This window comes from Theropithecus gelada, chromosome 11 (genome assembly GCF_003255815.1).
Source record: "Theropithecus gelada isolate Dixy chromosome 11, Tgel_1.0, whole genome shotgun sequence".
NCBI classification, from domain to species: domain Eukaryota; kingdom Metazoa; phylum Chordata; class Mammalia; order Primates; family Cercopithecidae; genus Theropithecus; species Theropithecus gelada.
The window spans coordinates 58037077-58064214 of NC_037679.1; the positions used below are offsets into that span (position 1 = coordinate 58037077).

Consider the following 27138-nt stretch of genomic DNA (forward strand, 5'->3'; position numbering starts at 1 on the left):
GGAACACAATACTGAGACTTTTTCTTTTTTGAGACAGAGTCTCGCTGTTTCTCAGGCTGGAGTGCAGTGGTGTGATCTTGCTCACCGTGAAGTCTGCCTCCTGGGTTCAAGCAGTTCTCATGCCTCAGCCTCCCAAGTAGCTGGGATTACACGCACCCATCACCATGCCCAGCTAATCTTTGTAGTTTTAGTAGATATGGGGTTTTGCCATGTTGCCCAGCCTGGTCTTGAACTCCTGGCCTCAAGTGATCCACCGGCCTCAGCCTCCCAAATTGCTAAGATTACAGGCATGAGCCACCATGCCTGGCCTGGGACTCTTTTTTTTTTTTTTTGACACTGTTGGAAAGATAGGTTCTCTTTCTTGTAACTTCAAGTTAAAGAGCAATTTGGCTTGAAACTCTCCACATGTAGAGGAAGGCTGTTTGGGAAAAGAGCCAACACAGAGAACAGCAGAGCCAAGAGATGGAGAGCCAGAGAGCAATGCAGCAAAACAGCACCTGGATCCAGGACTCCTGCCCTTTTCTGCTTAAGCCATCCTGAGTTGCATTTTTTGTTACTTACATGCATCTGGAGAAGTCCCTGCTGATAAATTACTTTAGGCCTATACATACAAAATTAACTGAGACACGGCCGCACAAACAGCCCTATTTCCACTAGATGTTAAAAAACCTTCTTTTACTTTTTTTACCACTGGAAAAAGAAAGGGAAGAAGGAGAAGGAGAATAAGAATCAGAGAATTCTCCTACCCTTGAAAATTTAGCAAGGGCAGATTATAACAGCAAAAACTGACCTGTGGACCCAAGAACTGGACTGTATGTAATAAGAAACATTCTGAAAATTTAACAAGTGGAAAAATAACCTGCTGGGCCTCTTTGTGAACAAGTTGCTCACTGTTGACAAGCCTAAGGCACTACTAAATATCACAAGGTCAATTCCACTGAAATAGGGTTTTTATATACTGTCAGATTTTTTGTTTAGTTTTTTTGAAAATAGAATATTTTCTATTGATATCTTCTTTTTCTTTTTTAAAAAATCCATGGTCTGGTTTTAATTGGAAACAGTACCCTTGGTTAAGCACCAGCACATGGAGACAAGGTGGAGACATTGGAGCTTCTCTAGCAAAATGACTGGAGGTGTTTAGGGCTGACGGGGGTCTATGAGAATCAACTCTGGCTAATTTGCCTTCTTGATGAACTTGACGGGGAAGAAAATAATCTAGACCTGTAAGATGAGTATCAAAGCCAGAAAAAGAATCCGAGTGATTCTCCCACTTCTTCCAATTATTTTTTTTTAACACTGAAGTACAGTATACACAAGACACCAATCATACTGACATTAGTGTGGCCTAAAAGACACTCATCATACTGGAATTTCTAATCCCAAAGTTGTGTCAGATAGAGCAGAGTGTATTTGCTAAAACAAAATTAACTGACCATATTAAAAAAAAAGGTATACAATACATCAGGTTTAAATTCCAAGTATGGAAGCACTGTTTTCCACTTTTGTGTTGGTCATAGCTGGCTAGTGGTCTAGAGTTCTGGACTTGAAACAGGGCACAGGTATCATCAACATTCCAGATGATCTCTGAAGCTGGGGTGTCAGCTTGTCAACCTGACGAGCTGCCAAGTTGGAAGCTCCTGATGGAAGAGCTTACTGAGTGCATTTTTGACCTTCTTTTTTGGTTATGTATGATCTGTCTGTGCTTAAGTATTAAGAGCTGCTCTTTAGACCTTCATGGAAGGAAATGTTGAAATCGTGGACAAGCTGAGCCTTTCTGAGTAGTGGCTATGTGATGAAAATCTAAATTAAATACTAGGCATTAACTTATGGACATTAAACACAAAATCTGATATGACGCAGTAATAGGAAAACTTGTTTAGTTTGGGGGGAAAAAACCACTTTCTTTTCTTTTCTTTGAGACAGAGTCTCCCTCTGTCACCCAGGCTGGAGTGCAGTGGCACCATCTCAGCTCACTGCAACCTCTGCCTCCAGAGTTCAAGCGATTCTCCTGTCTCAGCTCTCCTGTCTCAGCTGGGACTACAGGCATCCACCATCATGCCCGGCTAACTTTTTTTTTTTTTTAATTGCTTTTTGAGTTTGTGGCACTGTGACTAGCCCAAGAATAATGCCTACGGTCTGTCTGTCTTCTCTATACCGTGACTGAAAGTGAACATCATTTCTAAAGTACTCTTAGGAGTACAGCTGTATTAATGACTTAACTATGCAGAGCTTCCAGCTAACTTTTGAATTTTTAGTAGAGATGGGGTTTCGCCACGTTGGCCAGGCTGGTTCCAAACTCCTGGCCTCAAGTGATCCGCCCGCCTTGGCCTCCCAAAGTGCTGGGATTACAGGCATGAGCCACCGTGCCCAGCCAAAAAAGCCACTTTCTAAAATGCTGTTTCTTTCAACATAGTTGTGCTATTTTCTGAAAACTGATTCCATAAATTCCAATAAAGCCAGAGCAGTCGGTAGAATTTCTAGGAACAATAGGCCTATTCTCTCAGGAAAAGTATATAAAGGAGAAGTTACTGTCCTGCTTCTTTCCCAGACATGGCAAAGTGTTTGCCTCATGGCTTTCTGGGATATCCATGCTTTTAAAGCTAACAGTGCTGTGCACAATATATTTCAATAAAGTTCCAAATTTCATTTAAAGAAAAAAAAAGCCCTCTGACTTGATATTTTATCTAACAGTGTTACAATAATAACGTGTTATTACCATATGACATTTTTTGTTACAATTTTGTAATCTGAATTGGTAGAGAAAGATGGCATCCATCCTCTGCTTTCCCTGGCTTTGAGATCATTCTACCCGGATCCCTCTGCATCATGATATATGCTCCTAGGCAGATGATGTGTTTACACAATTAAAATAATAAAAGAAAAATGCAAATTCCATTCTCAATCTACATGCTAAATATGGGTAACACTGAAACAAAAGATGGTCTTTATAGAATGCTACAACCACCGGAGCACTTGCCCTTCAACTCTTTGTCATCAATTGGCCTACAATGAGTAGAGACCTTTGAATTAGGGACAGACAGATGATGTGTCTGAACTGATAGTCATATCTGTCTATATAGTGCTTTACAGTTTAGAATATGCTTTCATATAAATTATCTGATACATACAGCCTGAGAAGCAGACATCATCCACATTTTAAAGACAAAAAAATTGAAATTCAGAGTCACCACACAACTTGGTCCAGGTCACACAGCCAGAAAGAAACCAAATCAGAATTCCAACTGAAGAAGCCACGAAGGAAACAGCATCGACTATTTGGAGAAACACCACAAGCAAGAACTTGTTTGTAGACAGAGTTAACCCCACACCTACCTACAAAGCTTTTCACAAACATGGGAGACAGGCAGCGTTCTGACACACTGTGCAGGGTCTCTGCTGAAGGATCAACAAATAACCAGGGTAGTTTTGCATTTAAAGATTTCATTGTGTTAACCACGAGCTGATTCAATCAGTTTCCATTAAACTACTGTGATTTTATCTTCTGCTTGCTGTGCCTACACAAATGGAATCTATTACAGCACATGGGAAATAAGAATTTGCTGAACTGTTTTAAAAATATTTTATATCATTTGAATACAGAGGCAGGCACAGGGCATCAGGGACTACAGAGGAACAAGGATAGGGTTAGGCAGGCCAGGGCTTGAGTCCCAGCTCTGCCATTTACCAGCTGTGAGGCCAAGCACTCACCCTGCTTGGCACATGTACACATAGGCTCTTGTGAGGATTAAATAAGATACTGCATGTGCAATCCCAGGCATGAACCTGGTCACAGCAGTGCTTCTGTATGGCTCAGCTTCTACTTCCTTTCCTTTAATAGTATCAAAACAACAAACATTGGAAGAATGAAAATGTAATAGACAAAATGCTTTCAAATAGAGAAGTAATTGATCTAGTTGTATTTATTAATACTATTTAGATTGAGAAATATTAAGCTTGCAACTGAATTAATTTTCTAATAATTTAGAAAAAGTTTTTAGTGCCCCAGGTAATACTGTTTTTTTGTAATCTTAGACAAGAGCATTCAGAACATAAAGACTTTAAATTATACACTATTCTCACTAATATTTAAGTTAAAGTTTATGCAAATATATGCATTTCTTTTGCTGTTGAGAAGCCTTTGTTGTGTGAAAATACAAGTACTATTTCATTTTCTCATATGTATTTCTGTAAATGGAAGCCTTCTATAAATGGCTTAACTTGCAGCATTTGGAAACTGTTTTTTTTTTTTTTTTTGCCTGAGTTTGGAGAATGTGGACTTAACCTTATTCATTCCATCACTCTCTTATTGTTCATTTTAAGCGTACTTAGACTTCTAAATATCATTCAAGAACACTTCTGAAGATTGCAGTTAGGTCTTAAATACTGAAAATATTTTCCTCCTTTGGATATATTTTCCATTTACTATCTGATTTCCACATAACTCAGAATTAAAAGCTGATCTGCCAGGTGCTGTATGCACATGAATAGTGTGTTGGACACCTTGTTTGTGCTAAAATGAGATAACAGATGTCAAAGTACTTTGAGAATTTAAAATCATTATGCACATTACGGTATAATTATACAAATGTGAATGCAACATTTATTTATTAGGGGTATGGAAATGGAGGAGTGTTTCAGAAATTTTGGGCTAATGAGTCCAGTTTAGAATTACAGGCTGGAGAAGCTATGTCTTCAACATGATAGGAAACCCATCATTCAGATGTATTTCTATCATTACATTCAGTTCATGCTGAACTCAATTTTGTTTCTTGCATATTCATTTAAAATAATTTGATGCCAGAGTATTGCTTATATCAGAATAATAGCAAACAATACTCACAATATTTGCAAAACCTCTGTATTCCAACACAGGTATTTTAAATATTGTTTCAAATTGAAAACAATCAATTAAACACCATTCTAGCGTTTTATTTTAAATATCTGCCAACAAATTTGACAGGTAAAATGGACATTAAATTTATCTCAATTTAACGTTAAGCATTGGTTTTCCAAGTTAAGCAAAGCACTTTCAAACATCTGGTAAGCAGACCTCAAGAAGGCAAAACTCCTGTGAATTACTGCAGCCACCAGGAACTTAAGGTTTCTGGCCTAGGGCTAGAATTCCAAATCACTCTAGTGGTAGCTCAGTTAAACTTGAAGTAGAGGGGTTTCTAAGAACATAAATGTGTCCTGGTGATTTTCTCTCAACTGCATTCTTCTTTCTTTTGGTAGGTAAGAAAGAAAGACTGAAGGTGGACTTTTCCATTTTAGTGGGAAACGGACTGGTTAGGCAAGCATTAACCAAGCTACAGTAAGCTTCTTGGGAGAAATCCCTTGGGAAAGAACTGTAGGAATGGAGCTCCAGGTTGGAAGGAGGTATAACTGGCTGCTTGCTTGCAAGAATTTTAATTGCTAATTCAAGTCTTTAGGAAGACCCAACTTGATTGCCTAAACACAAAACTTTAGGGGAAAAAGTATGGTCTAGAGAGATATGATAGGTTTTTAAAAAAGTAAATAAATTTCAAAAAGTATTACAGCAAATGACCAAAAATAAGATAGAATAATAATAACCATCAGTTGAGTGGTTGACTGGTGGAAAAGTCACATAAATTGAATTGGTCAACAACAAAATGACAGAGTATTTCATATTTCGACAGGTTAAAGCACTATTTTTTAAGAGGTATGCATTCATTGCTCCATGGGTTTTGGCCTTGCCAGACTAGTGATCATGCTCAAAACTGCAGTTAACATCACCCAAAGAGCTGCAGTTCCAGAATCCCTTTTTCTTATTGATCAGATTCATGTGGTGTCATCTCCTATTTTCTCTGCAGCAGAAGTGCTGTATTGAACAGCAGGCTTTTAGAAAGCTTCTAATAAGCTCCCGGTTGCTGATGGAGCCTGTGTCTCTAGCAGTCACTCGATCATCGTTAGTACTCCACGTGAGGGGAATGCATGCGTGCACAGGTGCTCTCGTTCACCACGTCCCGTCAGCCTGCTTATCTCACTCTGCTTTCTGCTTTTGGGCTTTTCTCACCTGGCCAGATAAAAGCCCATACCATTTTCCCAAGGCTAAGACAATTCTCGTAAGGGATGCATTTCTGATTGGAGTGACTCGTTAAAAGATTTGTGCTATTTGATACTACTGCCCCTGCTTGCGAACCTCAGGCAGCATGTAAGGGTGCAGTCTTGCTAGGTCACCTCTGAGTGTTTATACATAGGTTGAAGGGTAAGTCCTCTTAAAAAAAACTCCTGCAGTATATGGAGAAATTTCATAAATTATGCGAGCAGCTGAGAGAGGTAATTCTGTTATACTGAGGTTGACACAGTCAATAATAGCTAATGCTCATTCAAGAACTATCCTCCCTTACCCAGGGAAGAAATGGGCTCAGAAAAGACCCAGTTCATATTAATACATAAAGACTACATGGCTCAAGGTTAAAACAAACCACATCTCTGAAATGTTGTCATTAAGGAAATTTAACCACATATGTGATTCGAAAATATAATAAGTAACAGGAAATAAATGAAAAGTTTGGGGGGGAAAAAGCTTTCAGAGGCCCTATTTAAAAGAGCATCAGTGAAAACAGTAATAAAAATTAAAAGACAATACCTAGCAACAGAGAAAGAGAAAATTATTCTTATCTTGTTTCTCCTGTATTTTCCATCCCCTTTCAATAAAAGATTCTCCATAATCCCAGCATTGCCATTTCCTGCACAAATAACCCAGAGAACATTTCAAAATTAAAGGAGCTGAAAGAAGACACAGTATCCCAGGCCTTCTCTCCCCAAGGCAACTGCAGGCAGAATAGCCATGGTTTCCAGAACATTCTCTTCACATTTGTCTCTCGTGAGCTGCAGCATACAATGTTTACCAGTGGCTTTAAAAATAAAATCTCACTAAACAGTTGAGAAAAATATTTAACGACCAAGGCAAAGCAATTACAGTCAAATTTTCACCTCAAGATTCCCATCTTAGGTGTGGGAGGCAGAGAGAAGACTCCTGCACATCAGTCTGAACCTAGAATGAGGATGAAAAGAGTTGATTCTGCCGATAGTTGACAACAAATCCATATTTTTGCATCTCAGGGCAAAATGCGGAGCTACCCGCCCATCTGAATGTGCATTAAGAACAGCGCCACTGTTCGGTTAAGGCTGACTCAAGTTTCTAAGCAGCAATCCGAGGACAGGCTAGACATGAGCATCCATACCAAAAACGTGGAAAGGTCCGAATGTGACAGATCTCCCTTTTCAATTATTTGTGCCAGAAAGCATCACTATTTTCAACTATTCAAGGTGACAATATGAGACAATGCAACTAGTCCCAGTAGAGCATTTCTGTATGAATGTATAGCTTTGGGAGGAAATTAACCACATCACACAGGGTTAATCCTTCCCTCCAAACTTCTGCCCCATTATCCAACCAATTTACATTTTGTATTCTAAACTTTTATTACTCATTTTCATTATGATTTTACTTCAACACAATATTATTCCCTGGGCAAGACTTTCTGGGTGCAATGAGATCAGACATAATTTCTTCAGCAGGAATGCCTAACAAGGACATGTGTACACATTCCATTCCCAGACATTTCTGTCTCAGTCTAGTTCAGATGAGCAAGGAATGAAAGGCGGGGCATAAAATGGTATAAATTCTACTTAGGCACGGGCAATAAGCATCCATAGGAAGCTACTGTTCAATATTAAAAGGCATTACCTGATATGGTTGAAAAAGATATCACAAAGGCTTATAACACCTTACCTGAGCCATCTGCCTCTCCAGTTTTGATCGGGGAATATCATCAAAGTAGTTTTCATTTCTTCTCCTCCTTGCATCGCCCTGCATGATAATGTGAGGAACGTCTAGGGAGCCACCAGTGGTGTAAGTGCTTTGGCTAAGTGATGGAGACAACTGAGGAGGAGTGTGATTACCACTGGGTTCCTGAATGGAAATACATCATGAAATAAATACCATGTTCCGTGGCTAACCTTTGGTTTCAAAATTGTGAAATACTGACAAGACAAACTGTGGGGGTGGGGAGTTGCTTTTGAAGCAACAGCCAAGGAATGAATGACATTCCACCATTTTATTAATGGCACAATCTAGTCAATACGTTTTTCCCCTAAGTATTTCAGGTCAAAGGTCTGAAATATCAAGAGTCAGGTTCTGTTTTCCTAAAGCAGCATCATGGATGGTCTCAGAAGGGAGGCACACCTATGTTGGGCACCTCTGACGCTACTGTTTGTGTTTACAGGAAAGGAACTGGGCCCTCGCGTGGGCAGAGCGTCCTCACCATGGTAGATGCCATGATGAGAAAGCTAAAATGGGACCCAATGGGTCTTGATCCTTCATCAAAGAATGGTCTGACAACAGGGTTGGGAAGAGGACACAGTATGGCAACACAGCATGTCACACGCACAGACTGCAGAGCAGTGCATGCTACGACAGAGGATGCTTTTCCAAGGCAAAGACAACTCCATCCGAGGGAAACAGGTCAGGAGGAAGATAGGGGGCATAGACAGCTCAGCTCTATTGTTTGCAAGTAAAACAGGATTGGGATCATGGTGTTTCTTCAGATCCCTTCTGCTGCAGATATTCTGGACCTTCTGTGATAGATTTAGGTCCTACACTTTTTCTCGGAAATCTCTGTCTTTGATCTTTTTTTGTTCCCCTAAATCTCTTCCAGAGAGCCAGAATGAGAGGTTCAGAAGGGGAAGGAAAAAGAGCAGGGTAAGTAGCAGGAAATTACTTCTCTAAAGAGTTATTTTAGGATGACTACACTGATGGTGCTTATATCTTTCTCTCCTTCCATGTAGCAAAATGAAGGCAAAACAAAAATCACTTTTTTTTTTTCTAATTTATTTGACGCTCCTCTTTCTAAAGGGTGAAATTTCTATTTGTACTTTTATGACTCCCAAAACTCTCAAGTAACCTCCAAATATTCCAGTGTACCCTAATGCCCCCAGTAATTAATTCAACCAGTATTCATGTAGTCCCTACCCATCCCACTCCAGTCTCTCTCAGGAGGCTAAGCTCGTCCTCCTGGAGCCAATTCTCTTGCATCCCCTGAAATCCTTGCGCATTTTGTTCTCCTCCAAAGCTGAATCAGACTCCAAATCCTAACAGCTCCTCTCCTGCCCCACCCTCTGTTATCCTGACAGTGGCTATGTTGTTTGCTGAAGTGTATTGATAAGAGGCAGGCCACTGCATTTCAACACGACGGTTACGTCTGGGTGCCATGCTTGTATTCATCCCTTCAGAAAGGAAATCAGAAACAAGCAAGTGCAGGACAAAAGAAAGAGAGCAGAGCGGGCACCCCACAGCTTTCAGGGAGATCTCAGCTTTTTGACGAATTTTAGAAAAGTTCTTACAGGACGCATGAACACTGGTGACTGCCAGCCACTTCTTGCCACTGCCATTTTGCCTGGAAATCATCTCTCTCATTTTCTCTCTGCCCTTTCCTCCCTTCCTTCCTTCACTTCCCCTTTATTTCTCTCTCCCTTCTACAGGTTCTCTCTAGTTTCCTACCTCATAATTCTTTTTTTTTTTTTGAGATGGAATTTCGCTCTATCGCCCAGGCTGGAGTGCAATGGCATGATCTTGGCTCACTGCAACCTCTGCCTCCTGGGTTCAAGCGATTCTCCTGCTTCAGCCTCCCGAGTAGCTGGGATTACAGGTGCGTGCCACCATGCCCGGTTAATTTTTTGTATTTTTAGTAGAGTTGGGTTTCACTGTGTTAGCTAGGATGGTCTCGATCTCCTGACCTCATGATCTGCCTGCTTTGGCCTCCCAAAGTGCTGGGATTACAGGCATGAGCCACTACGCTGGGCTCCTACCTCATAATTCTAAAGTGTAGTTGAAGAAAAGAAATACCATTTATTAAGTAAGGTTTTAGATTCTCTATTCTGAATTTTTGAAGTGGGTAAAGTTGGACAAATTTTACTTCTTGAAAAAACAGAAGACCCTAAGGTTAATTTTAAATTGCTCTTTACTTAACTGTGGTCCTTGATCGATTTTCTTTCTGTGGGTTTGAGGAGTCTGACAGAAAACTCATTTCCGCTCTCCTGGTGTAATGGGGTGTGGGATGGGAGGTGAGGGAGTGGTTCTTTAAAGGTGGTGATTTGTCAGGCTGAATTCCATTATAGATGGATATCTAAATCTCAAAAATATATATTTAACTAATCTAGAAAAACAAATCTTGTTGTTTTGATTGTGTCAAACACAATCAAAAGGGAGATTGACTTTACACAGATACGGTAAGCTACAAAGAAAAGAGCCTGCACTTGCTGATCTACTGCTTCAGTTGTATAAAGTGCATGTTTATAAAACCTATAAAACTGCACAAAATGATTCTTTTATTTCCTTACTCTGTTGCCCAGGCTGGAGTGCAGTGGTGCAATCTCTGCTCACTGCAACACTCCGCCTTCCGGGTTCGAGCGATTTTCATGCCTCAGCCTCCGGAGTAGCTGGGAGTACAGTCGGGCACAACCACACCTGGCTAATTTTTTCTGTTTTTAGTAGAGGCAGGATCTCACCATGTTGGCCAGGCTGGTCTCAAACAAGTAATTCTTAAGGGCAGAGAACCAAATGAATGTGCTTGGCACTTACCCTGAGGGTGATGGACCGAGGGGGCTTCTGTGGGGGATCGTCGTGCAGCCTGTCTCCCAGAGATGCCAAAATACGTTTCCTGTGGCCAATCAAATTGATTTTTAAAACCTGAAACAACATATATTTGGGTTAAATATTTCATTGGAGAACAAATAATTTTTCTATGTCCTAAAACATGTGGGGTGAAAAGAGATTTGTGCAGTTACCCCTGCACCATGAGATGTGGTGTGACGTCAGTGTGACTGTTGAAGTCAAGAAAGATTGCAGTAGCATCTGGGAAGCCTGGAGTGGCTAAGTAGTAGGGGCAGAAAGAGAAGGGAGGACGGTTCTCCTTCTACTCATGCTGCCTGAGAGTCTTATTCCCAATGCAGCAGTCTCAAGACCTTGCCAGAATAGAAGCCAGCTCTTCTCATAAGCAGCTAAAAACTCACAGGATAAAATCTGAGTCCGGACTTGGCTTTGGGATAATGGGGACAGGCTGCCCTCTGTCTCTTTCCCTCCATCCAGGATATGCAGTCACGCCAGCCTCCTCTAGGTATTGGAAGCTCCACATTAATTCTCACCTTGGGGCCTCTACCCCTGCTCAATCACCTGCCTGGAACGCTCCCTCTCCCCACTGAGATTTTCAAATAACCAGGGAATTCTCATGGTTCTGGACACTGTTCTGGTGCTGTCTCCTCAGAAAGGTCTTCTCCCATCTCCTTATTGAAGGAGCCATGTCCTCAACCCCTGACACGCTCTCCATGATGATCCTCATTTTATCATGCTCTGAAAGCACTTTCTTTACAGGCTTAGTGTTTGTGTTTTGTTCCACCCTCTCCAGGCAAGCTTTCTGAGAGCAGGGCGCTGGCATATGTTGATCACTATTATTTCCCCAAAGCATAAAAGGATGACTAAAAAAAAAAAATAAGGGATTAATGAATATGAAAGAATGAATGGTAATAGAGAGCTGCAAAATTAGAGTCATCTTGCATCAGGATACGGTTAGAATGAAGGACTGCCTATTGGGGTAGACTCAGAGCCTCCCCAGGATGGTATTTTGAATCTGACCTTGTTGCAAAGGGCACATGGTAGAAGAGCTCTCAAAGGGAACTGAGAATTGCAGCACCTCAGTCCTCAGCCCCATTCCTGGTGCTTTACCAGGGGCACACCCCTTTCAATCTTCCCAACTTCTCTATCTGGAAGGAGTTCTCACTTGACAGATGAAGAAACTGTGGTTCGGAGTGGTTAAGTCACCTACCCAAAAGCCAGCATGTGGTGTCTCTGGGATTTGAATCAGATTTGCCTGATTCCAAAGCATGTTCTACTCCAAAGTATACATCACAAAATTTGAGCATTTCTCCAAATATTACCAACTTCTTAAAAATATATTGTATATTTAATCCATTCATAAAAATGTGTTTACCTCTTCCCTACCCATGGGTAGTCCCAAGATAGAATAATCTTGTTGGGTAAGTAGTTTCCAAAGTCGTTACCGCATGTGTAAACTTTTTTCTTCTCTTTTCAAGTTTTAAGATAGAAGGTAGGGAGAGCATTTCTTTGGCAGGCATCCCATGCTACCTTGAATTTTTTTAAAATTTCAACTTTTATTTTAGATGTAGGTGGTATATGTGCAGGTTTGTTACATGGGCACACTGTGTGATGCTGAGGTCTGGGGTATGAATGATCCTGTCACGAGGTAGTATGCATAATACTCAAGTAGGTAGTTTTTCAGTCCTTGTCCCCTTCCTCCCTCCCCTCCTTTGTCATCCCCAGTGTCCACTGTTGCCATCTTTATGCCCATGAGTACTCAATGTTTAGCTCCCACTTATAAGTGTGAACATGCAATATTTAGTTTTCTGTCTCTGCATTAATTAACTTAAGGGTAATGGCCTTCAGCTGCATCCATGCTGCTGCAAAGGACATGATTTAGTTTTTTTATGTCTGTGTAGTATTTCATCTACCTTGACTTTTTATTTGTCTATTTGTTGGTTAACTTATGGGCCTTTTGGCCTAAACTGATGTATATTTTAAACTCACACTATGCCCTATTCCTTCGACAGCCACCCTCTGACCCATACCTGTTGATGATGAGGAGGGTAAATGTTAGCCAAGGTGAATGTCCCCATGCACCACATCCCTATGATTTTATAAAACCTTCATCTCCCCTGGCTGATGAATCCTAATCTTTGTAAGTTTGTTTTCATAAAGCAGCTCCTCTTTTCCATAAATCATTTCAGTTGACATCCTCTGGACTTTCTCCTACCCTATTATAGCTGCTTAAGGTTTGCTGAAAAAATGGCTCACCATATTGCAGGTATAAGTGAACCATGGCTTTACATGTATGCAGGATACTGTTTTCTGCTTTCAATACCCCCTTTAAAATGTCCTTCCTAAGCACATGTGATTTCTAGCTAGCCTTTTAGCTGCAGTAGGAATAACTAGGGACAAAAGTATACACTGACTAAAAAATCCCTTAATTTTGTTATAGCTAGTAGTTCAAAGCCCTTTAATCTAGGAGGGATGATTTGAATTATTTTTCCCTAAATTCCTTATCTTACAGTTGTCCAGGCAGAAGCCCATCTGGCATCCTTCTGCCCACTCACACAGCCCTGCGTTAGCTTTCTGCATTTATATTAACCAGTTTGGCATTTCACTACCTGGAAGAGCTTAGTGGTTTTTGCAAATCTGGAAATTTCAGCATGTATTCCTTTCAGATGATGTATAAATATGCTAACTAAGTGTGGCCCTACTGCTGATTACTTGCAGGCAGCATTGTTTATACAATCCATAGAAATGCTCTTACATTCTTGTATTGTTTCTTTTTTAAAGCATCGAGATCAAATAATTGCTCCATCTCAGAAAAAATACGATAACCTTTCCAAAGGTATTTTTCAAGTCTAAACACAGTATATTTTCTAATTCTCTTTTATTCTCATTCTCAATTACTTTGCCAAAAGCTTCTATTGGATATAAATTCCTCCCACAAAATCTTTCTCCCAGCAGATAGCCGGACCTCATGCTGATGGTACTACCTTGCCCCTTCCCTGAGTCCTGCTAAAAATGTCTTTATAATAAAGACATTCATTTAATTATTATTATTTACAAAACTGACATTAAATAACATATAACTGTGGTACAATTGAGCTGATGTAATCTCCACTATTGCTTTTGGTTTAGCCTCCCACGACTTAATTTTGGGCAGGTTATCTGACTCCTCTGATCTCAGGTTTTCTCACATATAAAGTGAAGAAGTTAATGACAATTTCAAATGTTGTTGGGAAGATGAAGAGTAAATTGTGAGAATAATCAGCATAGTGCCTGACACATAGAAGTCGCAACTTTCACAGTGTGCTTATTCCAGTGAATGGGTTCTGAGGGTGCACAGGAATCCCGGCCCAGAAGGACAAGGACTTGGTCATTGTCATAAAGTCAATCATGTTAAAGAAATACACTGGAGCTTTGGATGAAGAGATGTGGCTAACTTTGGGAAAGCCCTCAATGAAGTAACTTATCCTAGTAGGAACGTGGCTGATTTCTAGCTATTAGTCTGAGGCCAGACCCAATTTAAAAGAATATGCTCTTCTCCCATCCACATTGCTTAATCTTCAATAGGAGGTAAGCTGAGGCACTCCTCTGCACTGAATCTTCATTGCTGTCTCCTCCATAGAGCTACCCAGATGAGGGTGGATTGATGAATGGATGGATGGATGGATACATAGATAGGAAACAAATCAACACAGGATGGTTAGTACTATCAAGATCACCTGGCTAACTCTCCTTTTTATTAGAAATGAGCTCCCATCACTGAAGATACTGATGGTAACTTCCATTTCTTGAACATTTTCTATACTCTAGTTCTATGTTCTAGTTGTGTAGAAACTGTACCAAGTAGTTATACACGTATATAAATATCTCTTGTAATCCTTACAATAGCATACAATAAAACCATTCTCATTTTAGAGATGCAAAATTTGAGATTATGAAATGCTAAGGAACTTCTCCAAGGTCACACCGCTAAGAGGCACATGGCTAGGATGTGCACCTGATTCTTAACCTACCCTTCACCACTCTCCTTGCTCTTCTTCTTGCTGTTAACCTCTACACCTTTTGACCTTTAGTTAAACTATTGGTTATGTCATCATGAGGCTTAAGACGTTGCTTCTTACTTTGAGTTATCAAGTTTAAAGCATTTACGTAGGGCTTTGAGCATCTGAAAACATTAAAATAATTCACTTTTTCATAAGGCTTATAGCATTGTTAAAGCTACAGGCTACAAGGGCAGGTAACTCACAGTATTCCCTGTGAAATACATATATAGACCAAGCACAGGAAACCCTCATCATCCAAGATTCAATCTGAGCTGGCTCACTGTGGAGTGGTAGACAGGGTGACAGTTGGCTTCAAAATGTCCAAGTTGACAATAACAAATCTAATTGGCAAAACAATAACAGAATATTCCAAAGAAAGATGGTCATTATGGAAAAGTCAAGTCTGAAGGCTGTTGGGTTTGCCTTGAGTGAGAAGAGCTTAATAGCAGACTGTCTTTGCAAGCAGATGGGGTTCCTGAGGTAGTGGAATCCTATAACCCCAGGCATCATGGGTGATAACCAGTATGAAAACTTTAGTTTTCAAAAAAACCAGAGTAATGGTTACTGCAGTAGAGAAGAATTCTGTGTTTTCATTACTGCTTGGGTTAAAGTTAACTGTTCAGACAAAGAACATAATGGGAGTAAAAGACAAAATAATGGTAATATATTGGATATTTAGTTATTCTAAGATATTGAAGCAATTCAGTTCAACTCAAAAAACAATATTGAATTTCTGCTACCAATTATTTGGAGGATTCAAAGGGGAAAGTCCATGAACAGAGCTTACAATATTGGAGAGATCAGGCACAAATAACTATGTTATCACACTATTAACTAAGACAAAATTATTATACACATGAGCGTAAGAATGTGGCTCCAACTGCTGAGTTCCAATAGATAAGAAATAAAAGTTGGCCAGGCGTGGCGGCTCATGCCTGTAATCCCAGCACTTCGGGAGGCTGAGATGGCTGGATCACAAGGTCAGGAGATTGAGACCATCCTGGCTAACACAGTGAAACCCCATCTCTATTAAAAATACGAAAAAGAATTAGCTGGGCATGGTGGTACATGTCTGTAGTCCCAGCTATTCGGGAGGCTGAGGCAGGAGAATCACTTGAACCCGGGAGGTGGAGGTTGCAGTGAGCTGAGATTGCACTGCACAGCCTGGGCGATGGAGCAAGACTCTGTCTCAGAAAAAAAAGAAAAAGAAAAAGAAAAAGAAATAAAAGTTACTGCATGTGTTCTTAATGGTTTTTATTACAACTATTGTTAAGAGGAATGTGGGTCAAAGGCAAGGAATATTGTTGAAACAACAGGAGTCAGCCACAGGTGGGCATCCGTTCATCACAGCAGTAGCCACCTCCAGGAATTTTCTCCAGTATCACTTAAACAGGATAATTCCAGAAACCCCACTGTGAATCCCAGCAAGAGAAGAATAACCATGCTGGATGACAATCCTATAATATCACGTCACTGCTGTTTATGTTTCTGGGTTTGGCTGTGGGAATTCGGCCGGACGGTATCATGATATGACCTTCGTACGGAATAGCTTACTTCAGAATATATGTCATAGCAAAGCTGAAAGTCAATGTACTTAAACTTCTTTTTTTCTTTTAAAATTTAATGTGATATAAAATTAAACATGTTTACATTTATATCACATTCAATTTAACATGTTTAAACATGATGTAAATGAAGCATTTTTCTTTATCTACTTTAACAAAATTAAATAACATTTTGATTATAATAGCTATACTGCTTTCCCATTTTAGATACTTTATAAAATACAGAAAAACAAGTAAGAGAACAAGTAATCCACAAACTATGTCTAAATAGATATATTTCCTTTCATTTTTTTCTCCCACGATTATGTTTTGTGGTGGTCATATCGTAAGTACCGTTTTCGCCTTTTTTTTCAGTTCTTTAAAGCTAGAGAACTTTTCTACATACACAACTCTCAGTAGACATTTTAACTAACTCCATATTATCACATTATTGTTTCAGAGAAGTATGTCATAATTCATTAAACATTTCCCCTACCGTTGAAAATTTTGGTTTGTGCTTCTTTCTGGATAGTAAACATTCCACATGCATAAATAATTCTATCATCCTACAATTTCCATTCTCACTGCCATGTTTACATAGACACAGCATGGAAAACACTAAAGAAGACTGCAAGAATCACACAAGTCACGCAGAAAAGTCATGTAGCAACAGTCTGTCTCCATGTTCTGCATGAAATCTCAATCCATTTATCACCGGCTGGACCAATTCCTCCTGGGAAAATCACAAGCCCACATAATGTTCCTCAGTGTCATATTTTGCATTTGTTATGTTTTTGGAGTTCAGAGTTAGCTAACAGATGTGAAATAGCACATATAGCTGGAATTCTTCAGAGAGTACACATGCAGCGATGCTGGGCACACAAGCGATTCTAGTTCTCACCACCAGGAGACTGCATCCTTTTTATTCCGAGATTTTTATTGAGGGAGGGAGTTCATCCTGCGTTTGGAACTCACTCCCATTTTAGGGGGTAGATTATTTCCCCTTTCCTTTCTAGATACTTGCCAACTAAAGAGAACAGCTCCTATGCAAGTCTATATAGCTCACCTGGCTTCAGAGTAGCCTCTTCTAATAAAACTGCAAGTGTTCTGAGCGGTTCTGGTGTTCCTAAATGCCAAGAATGGAAGTTGTGGCGGAAGTTGATCTGCTTTGTTCTCATCTGCAGAACTAAAATTGCAAATAATTGTCAAAGTTTTCCTCCCTGCCTGAGAACAATTTCTAAACACTTTCCACCTGAAAGCATCAAGGCAAAAGTGCCTGTATATAATTCCATTTCAGATTCCTGCAATCTTAGAAATCTTCACTTGAACTTGCATACAATTTTTGACCATGACATTTTTCTCTCTTATTTCTTGGACTGCAAAAATCCATGTCTGGCATGGGATGGTGAACAGAAAGAACTTAGGAGCAGAAAGTCATGACATTTGGCTCTTCTCTTACTCTTCTTCTAGCTAAGTAATCTTTAATGTCTTTGAGTTGTAATATAAAGGGGAGAATAACAGTCTTATTCAACAAATATTTCTTGGATTCCTTACACATATAACCACCATGTTATGCAATTTGTGAGCCACAAAGAAGAAAAAATATCGAGTCCTCCAGGGCTCTCAATCCAGGTGGTAAAAAAATATTAAAACTATGTGAACATATGTGCGTATATATTTGTGTGTATGTATGTAGGCATCTATGTGTCTATGCATGTATGTATGTATGTATGTATCTATCTATCTTTCTATCATCCATCCATCTGTCTGAATATATACGTCTACATAGTCTTCCCAGCCTAAAAGGGGTTTCTGTGGATTGAATGAGAATGACTAGGAAGCTTATCTGGAATTATAAAACACAGAACTAAGGTACTAAGGTATCATTTCTGTTTTAAGTATCACAGAAACTTAAAACTTTCTTACCCTATCAACAATATTTGGATATTATCTTTGATATTTAAATGTGCCATTATGGATATCTCTGGGTAGATTTTAGATCCAGAATCATGCCTTCCACTTCTCCAACCTTCTCTCCTATTATTTCTTTGTGCCACATATACACACTTGTGCATATTCCAGAATGTCTCTGCCTGGATTTTCATTAGTATCTCACAAGGATGAAATCGAGATCCACCTAAAGCCTTGCTTGCTCACCTTGGATTACATCGACCTTTCTTTCTCTGAATTTCTTTAGTATCTGTGGGCTGCCCTGTGCTGTTGACATGTGATACATCCTGGTGGGTACAGCTAGCTCTCTTTATTTGTGTATGTGTCTTACCTGATCAACTAGACTATAGGCACTGGAAAGTCAGATATGGTGTTACTGTATCTCAGGGTTCTTCAATGCATCTAGCCCACGAGTACAACTCAAAGGTGATCTCTAAGATCTCAACTCAAACCCCTGTCAAGGTGGACAACAAATGAAGGAGGGGAGATGTCTCTAAAAGAAAAAGAGGGAAGGAAAATAATACCTACGTCTTATTTCCTTCCCTTTCTACTCTCAAGACTCTTCTACTCTTTCTGAGCTTTTGCACCTTAATTCCTACACACAGTCTTGCCATGGGTGATGCAAAATTTCCTTACGCCCCACCATCTGTAACTCTTTCCCTTTACCTCTGCCACTTCATCTAAAAAAATTCCCTCTGACTACAGTTTCCAAATTCCCTTTTCCTTCTGCTATTACTCTCCAAACGAACTGCTACTAAATAATCAGCAAATAACTGTTTGACAGATGCCACCGAAATACAACTGTACTAACCTACGGAAAGGAAAAGAGGTTCCAAGTCAAACAGCTCCAGAGAGAGCAAAGGATAGTCAGAAAGAGTGAGGAAGGAGGAATGTGTGTTTTCTCAATATAGTCTGTCTCATTAAATAGGAAATACTAATTATGAGGAAATGAGATCATCTTTGCATGAAAAGAGAGACCTTAATGGTATAATTGCCTCTGAACATTTAAGGGCGCTGGAGGTACAAAGCCTTCTTTTGTAATCAATGAGAATCTTAGGTTTATTTGTGAAGCTCTCTGAATTACCTCTTGATGAAGGTACTAATTTTCTGACTTTCACATAAACATTGCTTCAGAAGATTAAAAACACACACAAAACAAAACAATAAATCAGTTCCCAACTAATTTCCCTGAAAGTTACTTTTAAGTAAAGCTTGCTGCCAGGTAAGTTTTTATAGGAGAAATTGGTTTATGTCGCTCAATAACCCAATCATTGGGGTTACTGAAGGAAAAATTTGTTACAAAAGAAAATGGGAAGTATGTGCAATATCCCAGATCTGAAGTTATTCTTGGAGATGTGAAGATGTGCTAATAGCATCTGAAAAGTGCAAATCTCCCTGCAGTACTATGAATACATAAAAATGCTCTGCATCCTAAGAAGTAGAGAGACTGCTGTTTTGCTATATTTTGCTAACCATGCAGGATATTTACTGCTAAGGAGGGTATTTTCCAACTTTATTTCCTTTCGATTTTTGAGATCATAAAATTTATGATCAATTACATTGTGTGACTGATGCTCTCAGTATTGTAAATGAAATTATGGTTATCAAAATTCATTAACATATGTCCATATAAAATAAACAGAAACATGCAACATACATGAATATACCCAAATATGGGTGAATATACCCATATTTGTAAAAGAAGCTCTAAGACAAATTGAGTCTCAAGAGACCATCCTAGGTAAGTGACGGCCTGGTTACTCCATTTTTGGGTTATAAACGGTCTTTTCTGCTCTGTTGCTGCTCTGCCCCTCTTCTTGATGTTTAGCTACTTTAATGACATATAACACCCTCCATCAGCACACAGAATAGTGAAAGAGGCAGTGAATTCAATTCAGCCAATTCTGTTTCTGTCAGCAGCTCTGATAAAAGGGTTTTATGTGGGAGGAGGTAAAAAATCTACCTAAAACTAGCTAAACTAAAGTTTTAAAAATGCATCCACAGATTTTACTTAGCCTAGCCAGCTACTACTGCACTTTAGAATTGGACGTTTACCATATTTCAGCTACGTATGGCGGCAAAAAGGATGTTAAGGTTAAAAAGAAGTATTATAAGGAAAGAAGAGGTTGAGTCCCAAGGACAAGTTCAAAAAGAAGAAAAAAAAGGGTAACAACAGTGAGAGAGATTTCTTATCATCCCTTTTCTCCCATTGTCCCCACCCCCACCACTATCCCCTTCCTTATTTCCTGGAGAGTCACATCACAGTGTAGAGCTGGAAATCACTTTAAACCCATAAGAATGGCTAACATTAGAAAACAATGACCCTGCCTAGGATGGTAAGGATGTGGAGGAACTGGAACTCTCATCTTGCTAGCAGGATTGTAAATGACACAGGCACTTTTGGGGAAACTGTCAGTTTCTCAAGTTTTGACCCAGTTTTCTAACATACAACCCAGCGAGTTGACTCTAGCTAGTTACTCCTAGCTAAAAATGAATACATATGCCCACATAAAGATTTGTACATAAATGTTTAAGCAACATTATTCATAATAGCTAAAAATTAGAAACAATCCAAATGTCCAATCAACTGGTGAATGGATAAGTAAAATATGGTATATTCATGCAATGAAATACTGCCTAATGATACAAAGGAATGGGCTATATGATACAGGCTATAGCATCAACAGATCTCAAAAACATTATGCTAAGTGAAAGAAGCTGCACACACAAGATGATATAATATTGTAGGATTCCATTTATATGAGTTTCTAGAAAGCACAAAACTTTATGTACAGAAAGCATATCAGTGGTTATCTGGAGTAGGAATAGGAGCAGGGATTGACTGAAATGAGCATAAAGGAACTTTTTGGGGTGATGGAAATGTTCTAAAATGGGATTGTGTTGATGGTTGCTTTACAGGTTCGTTTATAGGATGTATAGGTTTACTGAAATTTATCTAACTGTACACTTAAAATGGGTGATTTTCATGATCTGTAATTAAATTGCAATGAAATTGTTTAAAAAAAAATAATGCTGGGAGAATCCATTCAGTATGCAGTATTGTATAAAAAAGGCCATTCCTGAAGGCTATAATCCAGGCTGCTCGAGAGGAAGACCTCTGTTGTCTTGGAATGTATCACTTATCAGCTGGATGGAAGAGTGAGCAACATACACACTGCAGGATGTCTTAAGGAAAATGTGACCTGCAGGGTAGCTTTGTTCTAGGAGCCTACTACTATTTAACTATAGGCTAATAGACTCTGTAGCATATTCTTTGTTATTAGTGTACAATACAGTAAATTAGTACTGACTTTCCTATGTATGTACATTTTTTTTTTTTTTTTTTGAGATGGAGTCTTGCAGTGTCCCAGGCTGGCGTGCAGTGGCATGATCTCGGCTCACTGCAAACTCCGCCTCCTGGGTTCATGCCATTCTCCTGCCTCAGCCTCCAGAGTAGCTGGGACTACAGGCGCCCGCCACCTCGCCCGGCTAATTTTTTTGTATTTTCAGTAGAGACGGGGTTTCACTGTGTTAGCCAGGATGGTCTCGATCTCCTGACCTCGTGATCCCCCTGCCTCAGCCTCCCAAACTGCTAGGATTACAGGCGTGAGCCACTGAGCCCGGCCTGTACGTACATTTTTGAGGGTCTTAATCCTCCAAGTCATAACACTGTGGTAAAAATGTTTATGCTTTCTAAGTACTTACAACAAATGGCTTATGGATGTTTGAAAAGAGTGGAGTGATCACTAGGAGCCAACATGGGTTCTCTCTGGATGGGTAACAGGTGGTGATCATGAGATGGCACTCAAGAACCAGAGAATAAGGTTGCATTCTAAGCATCAAATTAATCACATCAACAGTGTTATGATTTGAGTTTTCTCTGAGAAAAACTCAGCTTGAAATTGGATCTCCAATGTGTCAGTGTTGGCAGATGGGGCCTAATGGGAGGTATCTGGGTCATGAGGCGGCGAATCCTTCTTGAAATAATTTGTGCCATTCTCTCAGGAGTGAATGAGTTCTTGCTCTGGCAAGACTGGATTAGTTCTCACAGGGATGAATTAGTTCCTGCAAGAGTGGGTTGTTAAGAAGCCAGGACATCCTGTGGATTTTGCCTCTTCACACGTCAGCTTCTCCTTTAACCTTTAGCCATGTTGTGATACAGCACCAGAAATTCTCACCAGAAGCTAAGCAGGTGCGGGCACCATGCTTCTTGAACTTCCTAGCCTGCAGAACCGTGAACTAAATAAACCTTTTCTTCTTTATAAATCACCCAGTCTCAGATGTTCTGTTATAGCAACACAAAACAGACTAGGACAAACAAAGTGATTGAAGTCAGAATGACTTTCTAGTCCATGAAGAGTCAATGAAATAGTCTGGCAGCGTGACTATAGTTTAATTGGTGATACTGAAATCCAGCTAAACAAAGAAAATGTGCCAGGGTAGGGTGGAGAAGCAAGGGTAGAGGGCAGATTGAAGCAATGAAACTATGGAAAAAAGAATTAGAATGTCTAGCTTTGATAGCATCATGGGGAGAGAGACTGAATCTTAATGTAAGTAAGCTCCCTGATTACTCAAGGGGCTATTTTATCAGGTTTTGTACTGATCTAAATGAAACATCCCTCAAAATTCCCTTTCCTTCAATACCACATGTACCAGGAAGCAGTAATCACTGAATCAGTGTTCTGAGTACCCAGATATGAGAAGAGGAAGTGTTGAAGATGGGGGATTAGGGAGCGGAGCATTCAGTCAGTTAAAGAATCCTTCCCATCATGTATTAACAGACTGGACATCTTGATACACTGATCTCTCCTTAGTTAAATTAAATCAATGCCACCGAGGCACAGAACCTGATCAGGAGGGCATAGTGATTAAGAGTGGGGCTTGCTGTCAGGGTGACCTGAGTGTGAGTGTTGGTACTGGCATTTACTATATATGCCTTTTGGTCAATTATTTAACCTCTCTCAGTGTCACCTACCTTGTGTAAAATGATGGAGCTAAGAAATAGTATTCTCCTCTTAGTATAATAGTTAGGATTAAATGAGACACATGCAATGCATTAAGCACAGTGCCGGGTATAAAATGAGCTTCATAAAATTCTAACTTTATTCAGTGTTTTGATTAAGCCCAGTTTCTGAACTGGAAGGGCTGAGCCCTCCCCTAGAACCTGCCCAAAAGGAGCTCAGCAGCCAGCCATGCCCCTTTTTCCTGGCAACAACCCCTGCATCATCAGCCACTCTTCAAACTTTGCTGGCCTCACTGAAAATCTGTTTTTGCCAAACTTTATTAACTTTCTTTTTGTTGACAGAGTTATTAGTATGAGGTTCACAGACCAGGAGAATGTCACAGATATAGTGTCTTTGGTTCCAATAAAGCACTTGATGAAGTCTTTCATTATCTATAAGACGGTGGGCTCTATGAGAGAAAAATTAAGTGGATTCACAGCTGGTTGTACATCTACAGCCAAGAGGCTTGATGAATGGCTCTGTCATAACCTGTTGGGGGACCACTGATTGAATGCCACAGGCTCTGCCCCTGGGTTCTGCTCTATTCAATATTCTTATTAATGGCATCAAAGCAGACATAAGAAGAAAACTTATCAGATTTTTCAATGACATAAAACTGTGAAAAATATTTAGTATAATAATAGGCTAGATGTAAAATTCAACATTCTCTCAATGGGCTGAAAAGGCCAACCTGACACCAAAAAGATGCAATTTAACAGGCATAAATATAATGTCTTACATTAAGGATCCAAAATAAATCAACTGTTCAAGTTCAAGATGGGAAAGATATGGCTGTGCCACAGTTCAAAGAAATAGCTGAATTTTTAGTTAAATATAGGAAAGTGTTTAGCAGAAAGAATGCAAAAGTACGTGTCTGATAGGAAGGGAATGAACCCATTTAGAATAATTTTGCCAAAGAAATGATCTCATTTACCTTACCATTTCAACCTAACAAGGCTGGTAATTACAAATCTTAACTTTAGGAATGCATTAATTGAAGTTCAGGAATTTAAGGAACTTGTCAAAGTGATAACAAAATCAGGATTTGAATCCAGTTTCGACTTACAAAATTCGTGCACTTTGGATTCATTCTATCTTGCTGCCACTTCTCTCCCAGAGTTGCTGTGTGGCTCAAGTGAGACAATTTTAATGGATGGACCTAGCACAGTGCCTGGCCCCTACCTTCTGCTCAAAAGTGACTGATTATTTTTCTCCCAGAGACTCATTAAATGTAAGGCTGTGTGCTTGCTTATATGAACAACCAGTACTTTATTATTATAATATGAACTCTGCAGTCTATTCTAAGTCTTTTCAAGTTTATCCATTAGTACACCTAGTGCAGAAATGATTCTGTCGATTTTCATTCTCTTGTTCACCATTATTTCCAAATCCTTAATGCCAGAAGAGAAAATCCAGCCTGGAAAAGGCACTGGAAAATTCGAGGGCAATCTGAAAATCTCTGTCAGTCAGTAATGATTCCCAGATAATCAAAACTTTTTTTTTTTTTTTTTTAATTAAGGTAACTTTCAAGGGCTGCATTAGTGGTTCAACGTTGCATATTTACATGACAAAAACCTCAATTACCTTTAGATAATGAGGTGGTGTGTTAAGTAACCTCAGTACAATGATCTGCATATAGAATGTATGAGATTTTCAATTAATTCAATTATTTAATTAGTTTAGCTTATGGTTAAAAAGATACTTTTTTTCTGTTGTTGGAGTCCTTACTAGAATTCTTCATACACACACACACACACACACACACACACATACACACACACAAACATATATACACACACACATACATATACACACACATATATATATGTATATTTTGTTACCTCCTGACTAAGGGTGGCTTGCTGACAGTCTTTAATTCTTTCCTGGATATTTGGAATACTGCATTGCATCTGAGTCATGCTCTGGGAAGACTATTTGTCACTGGTTCACAGTGCTGCTGCAAAAGGTGGCTGAGGAATGCCCACTGGCTCCAGCAGTATCCTGGAAGATTTAGCTTTTAAATAAAGGAATTCTTAGGAGCAGTTAGTTGTCACTGCCTCCTGCACTAAAAGCAAGGGCTGACAACATTAGCTATCCAAAAATTCCAGTTAATGAAGGTTTTATTGTAAAAAAGAATCCATTTGGGGGAAGGTGCAAACTCTTTGTAATTTTCTCTCCCTCTTTCTCTTGGCCTAGGCCAGCCATGATTCACAAAGCTGGAGAATGGAGAATCATTAGCTGCTGATGGTGCTGGTCATCCCATCCTGGCAAGGAAAGGAACAGGTATGAGTGACCAGGTTGACCTGTGCAGTGGATGAGCTGAAAACCTCTTTTGTAAGCTGTTTTATAAAAATATGGAGACAACTGATGATTCTGGAGGTGGAGGATGCTTTGGGGGCCAGAGCACATACTCTGCAAAAAAGAAGGTCACTTCTTTCAGGTTTTAAGCTCAAATGTGAACGCATCAGTGGACTTTCACATGAGCTGTGCTTTCTTTCTGGAATGTCTCCTTTTCCTCTTCCCCATCTAGTGAACATCTACTCATCTTCCACTCTTTCAAGTTGAGTAAAATACTACTTTTGAACAAATAACAGCAACAGAACAATTAACGGCAACAGAACTTTGGAATGATAGTATCAAACTAGTCCTGATTAATTAAAAAAAATCTACTTAGCACATTGTATGAAAAAATGAAGTCTGTTTGTTTTTATTTTCTTAAGCCACTTTATTCCAGTATACTGACATGTAAAAAGTTGTACATATTTAATGCATACAGCTTGATGAATTTAGGGATAAGTACATACACATCAAACCATCACCACCATCGAGACTATAAGCATATCCATCAGCTCCCACATTTTCCTACAGCTCCTTTTATTATTATTATCATCATCATTTTTGTGTGTGTGTGGTAAGAATACTTAACACAAGATATCCTCTTTTGGCAAATTTTAATTACACAATACAGTATTGTTAAGTTACTGGAACTATGCTATAGTAGATCTCTAGAACTTATTTATCTTGTGTAACTAAAATTTTGTCTTGTTTCACCATCACCTTTCCATTTCTGTCCCAGGCCCTGGTGACCACCATTCTACTGTCTGCTTTTATGGGTTTGGCAATATTAGATTCCATATTTAAGTGAGATCATATAGCATTTGCTTTCTGTGCCTGGCTTATTTCACTTAGTATAATGTCCTTCAGGTTCATTCATATTGTTGCAAATGGCAGGATTTCCTTCTTTTCATGGCCAAATAATATTCCATGGCATGTATATACTACATTTTCTTTATCTATTCATCTAATGATGGACATACAGATTGATTCCTTGTCTTGGACATTTTGACTAATGCTGCAATGAACATGGGAGTGCAGGTATCTCCCCCAGATCCTAATTTTTTTTCCTTTTTTTTTTTTTTCTTTTTTGAGATGGAGTTTTGCTCTGTCACCCAGGCTGGAGTGCAGTGGAGAGATCTTGGCTCACTGCAACTTCTGCCTCCTGAGTTCAAACGATTCTCCTGCTTCAGCCTTCTGAGCAGCTGGGATTATAGGCATGCGCCACCATGTCTGGCTAATTTTTGTATTTTTAGTAGAGATGGGGTTTCATCATGTTGGCCAGGCTGGTCTCAAACTCCTGACCTTAGGTGATTCGCCCACCTCAGCCTCTCAAAGTGCTGGGATTATGGGCTTGAGCCACTGCACCTGGCCAAGATCCTGATTTAAATTCCTTTGGATAAATACCCAGAAACAGAACTGAAGAATCATATGGTGGGTCAATTTTTAATACATATTTATTTTGTATCAGGTTGCAAATTTGTTGATCAAAATTATGAGCTCAAGATGAAAAAGTGAAAAGTAGAGCAATGCTTTCTAAGAAATAGATACTGAGCTATCAAATAGAAAAGTAATATCCCCACTTGCTAATATAATTCATCATAATTTACAAGTCTCTAATGAGAACCAAG

The 27138-nt window shown here is 39.4% G+C and overlaps 1 protein-coding gene across 49 annotated transcripts in view; it reads right to left on the bottom strand.

Annotated features, from left to right (window-relative positions):
- Positions 1-27138, bottom strand: part of ANKS1B (ankyrin repeat and sterile alpha motif domain containing 1B) — a 1261968-nt gene that overhangs the window by 89415 nt on the left and 1145415 nt on the right. For 26 of the 49 annotated variants that reach the window (XM_025401063.1, XM_025401093.1, XM_025401088.1 and 23 more), the window contains 2 exons: positions 10607-10714; positions 7760-7939 (listed from right to left, as the gene is read on the bottom strand). The exons of 6 other annotated variants lie outside the window; for them this stretch is intronic. In XM_025401063.1, the coding sequence (XP_025256848.1) occupies positions 7760-7939; positions 10607-10714 (288 nt within the window). The remainder of the gene's footprint in view (positions 1-7759; positions 7940-10606; positions 10715-27138) is intronic. 17 more of the 49 variants (XM_025401059.1, XM_025401103.1, XM_025401105.1 and 14 more) reach the window with 2 other exon arrangements.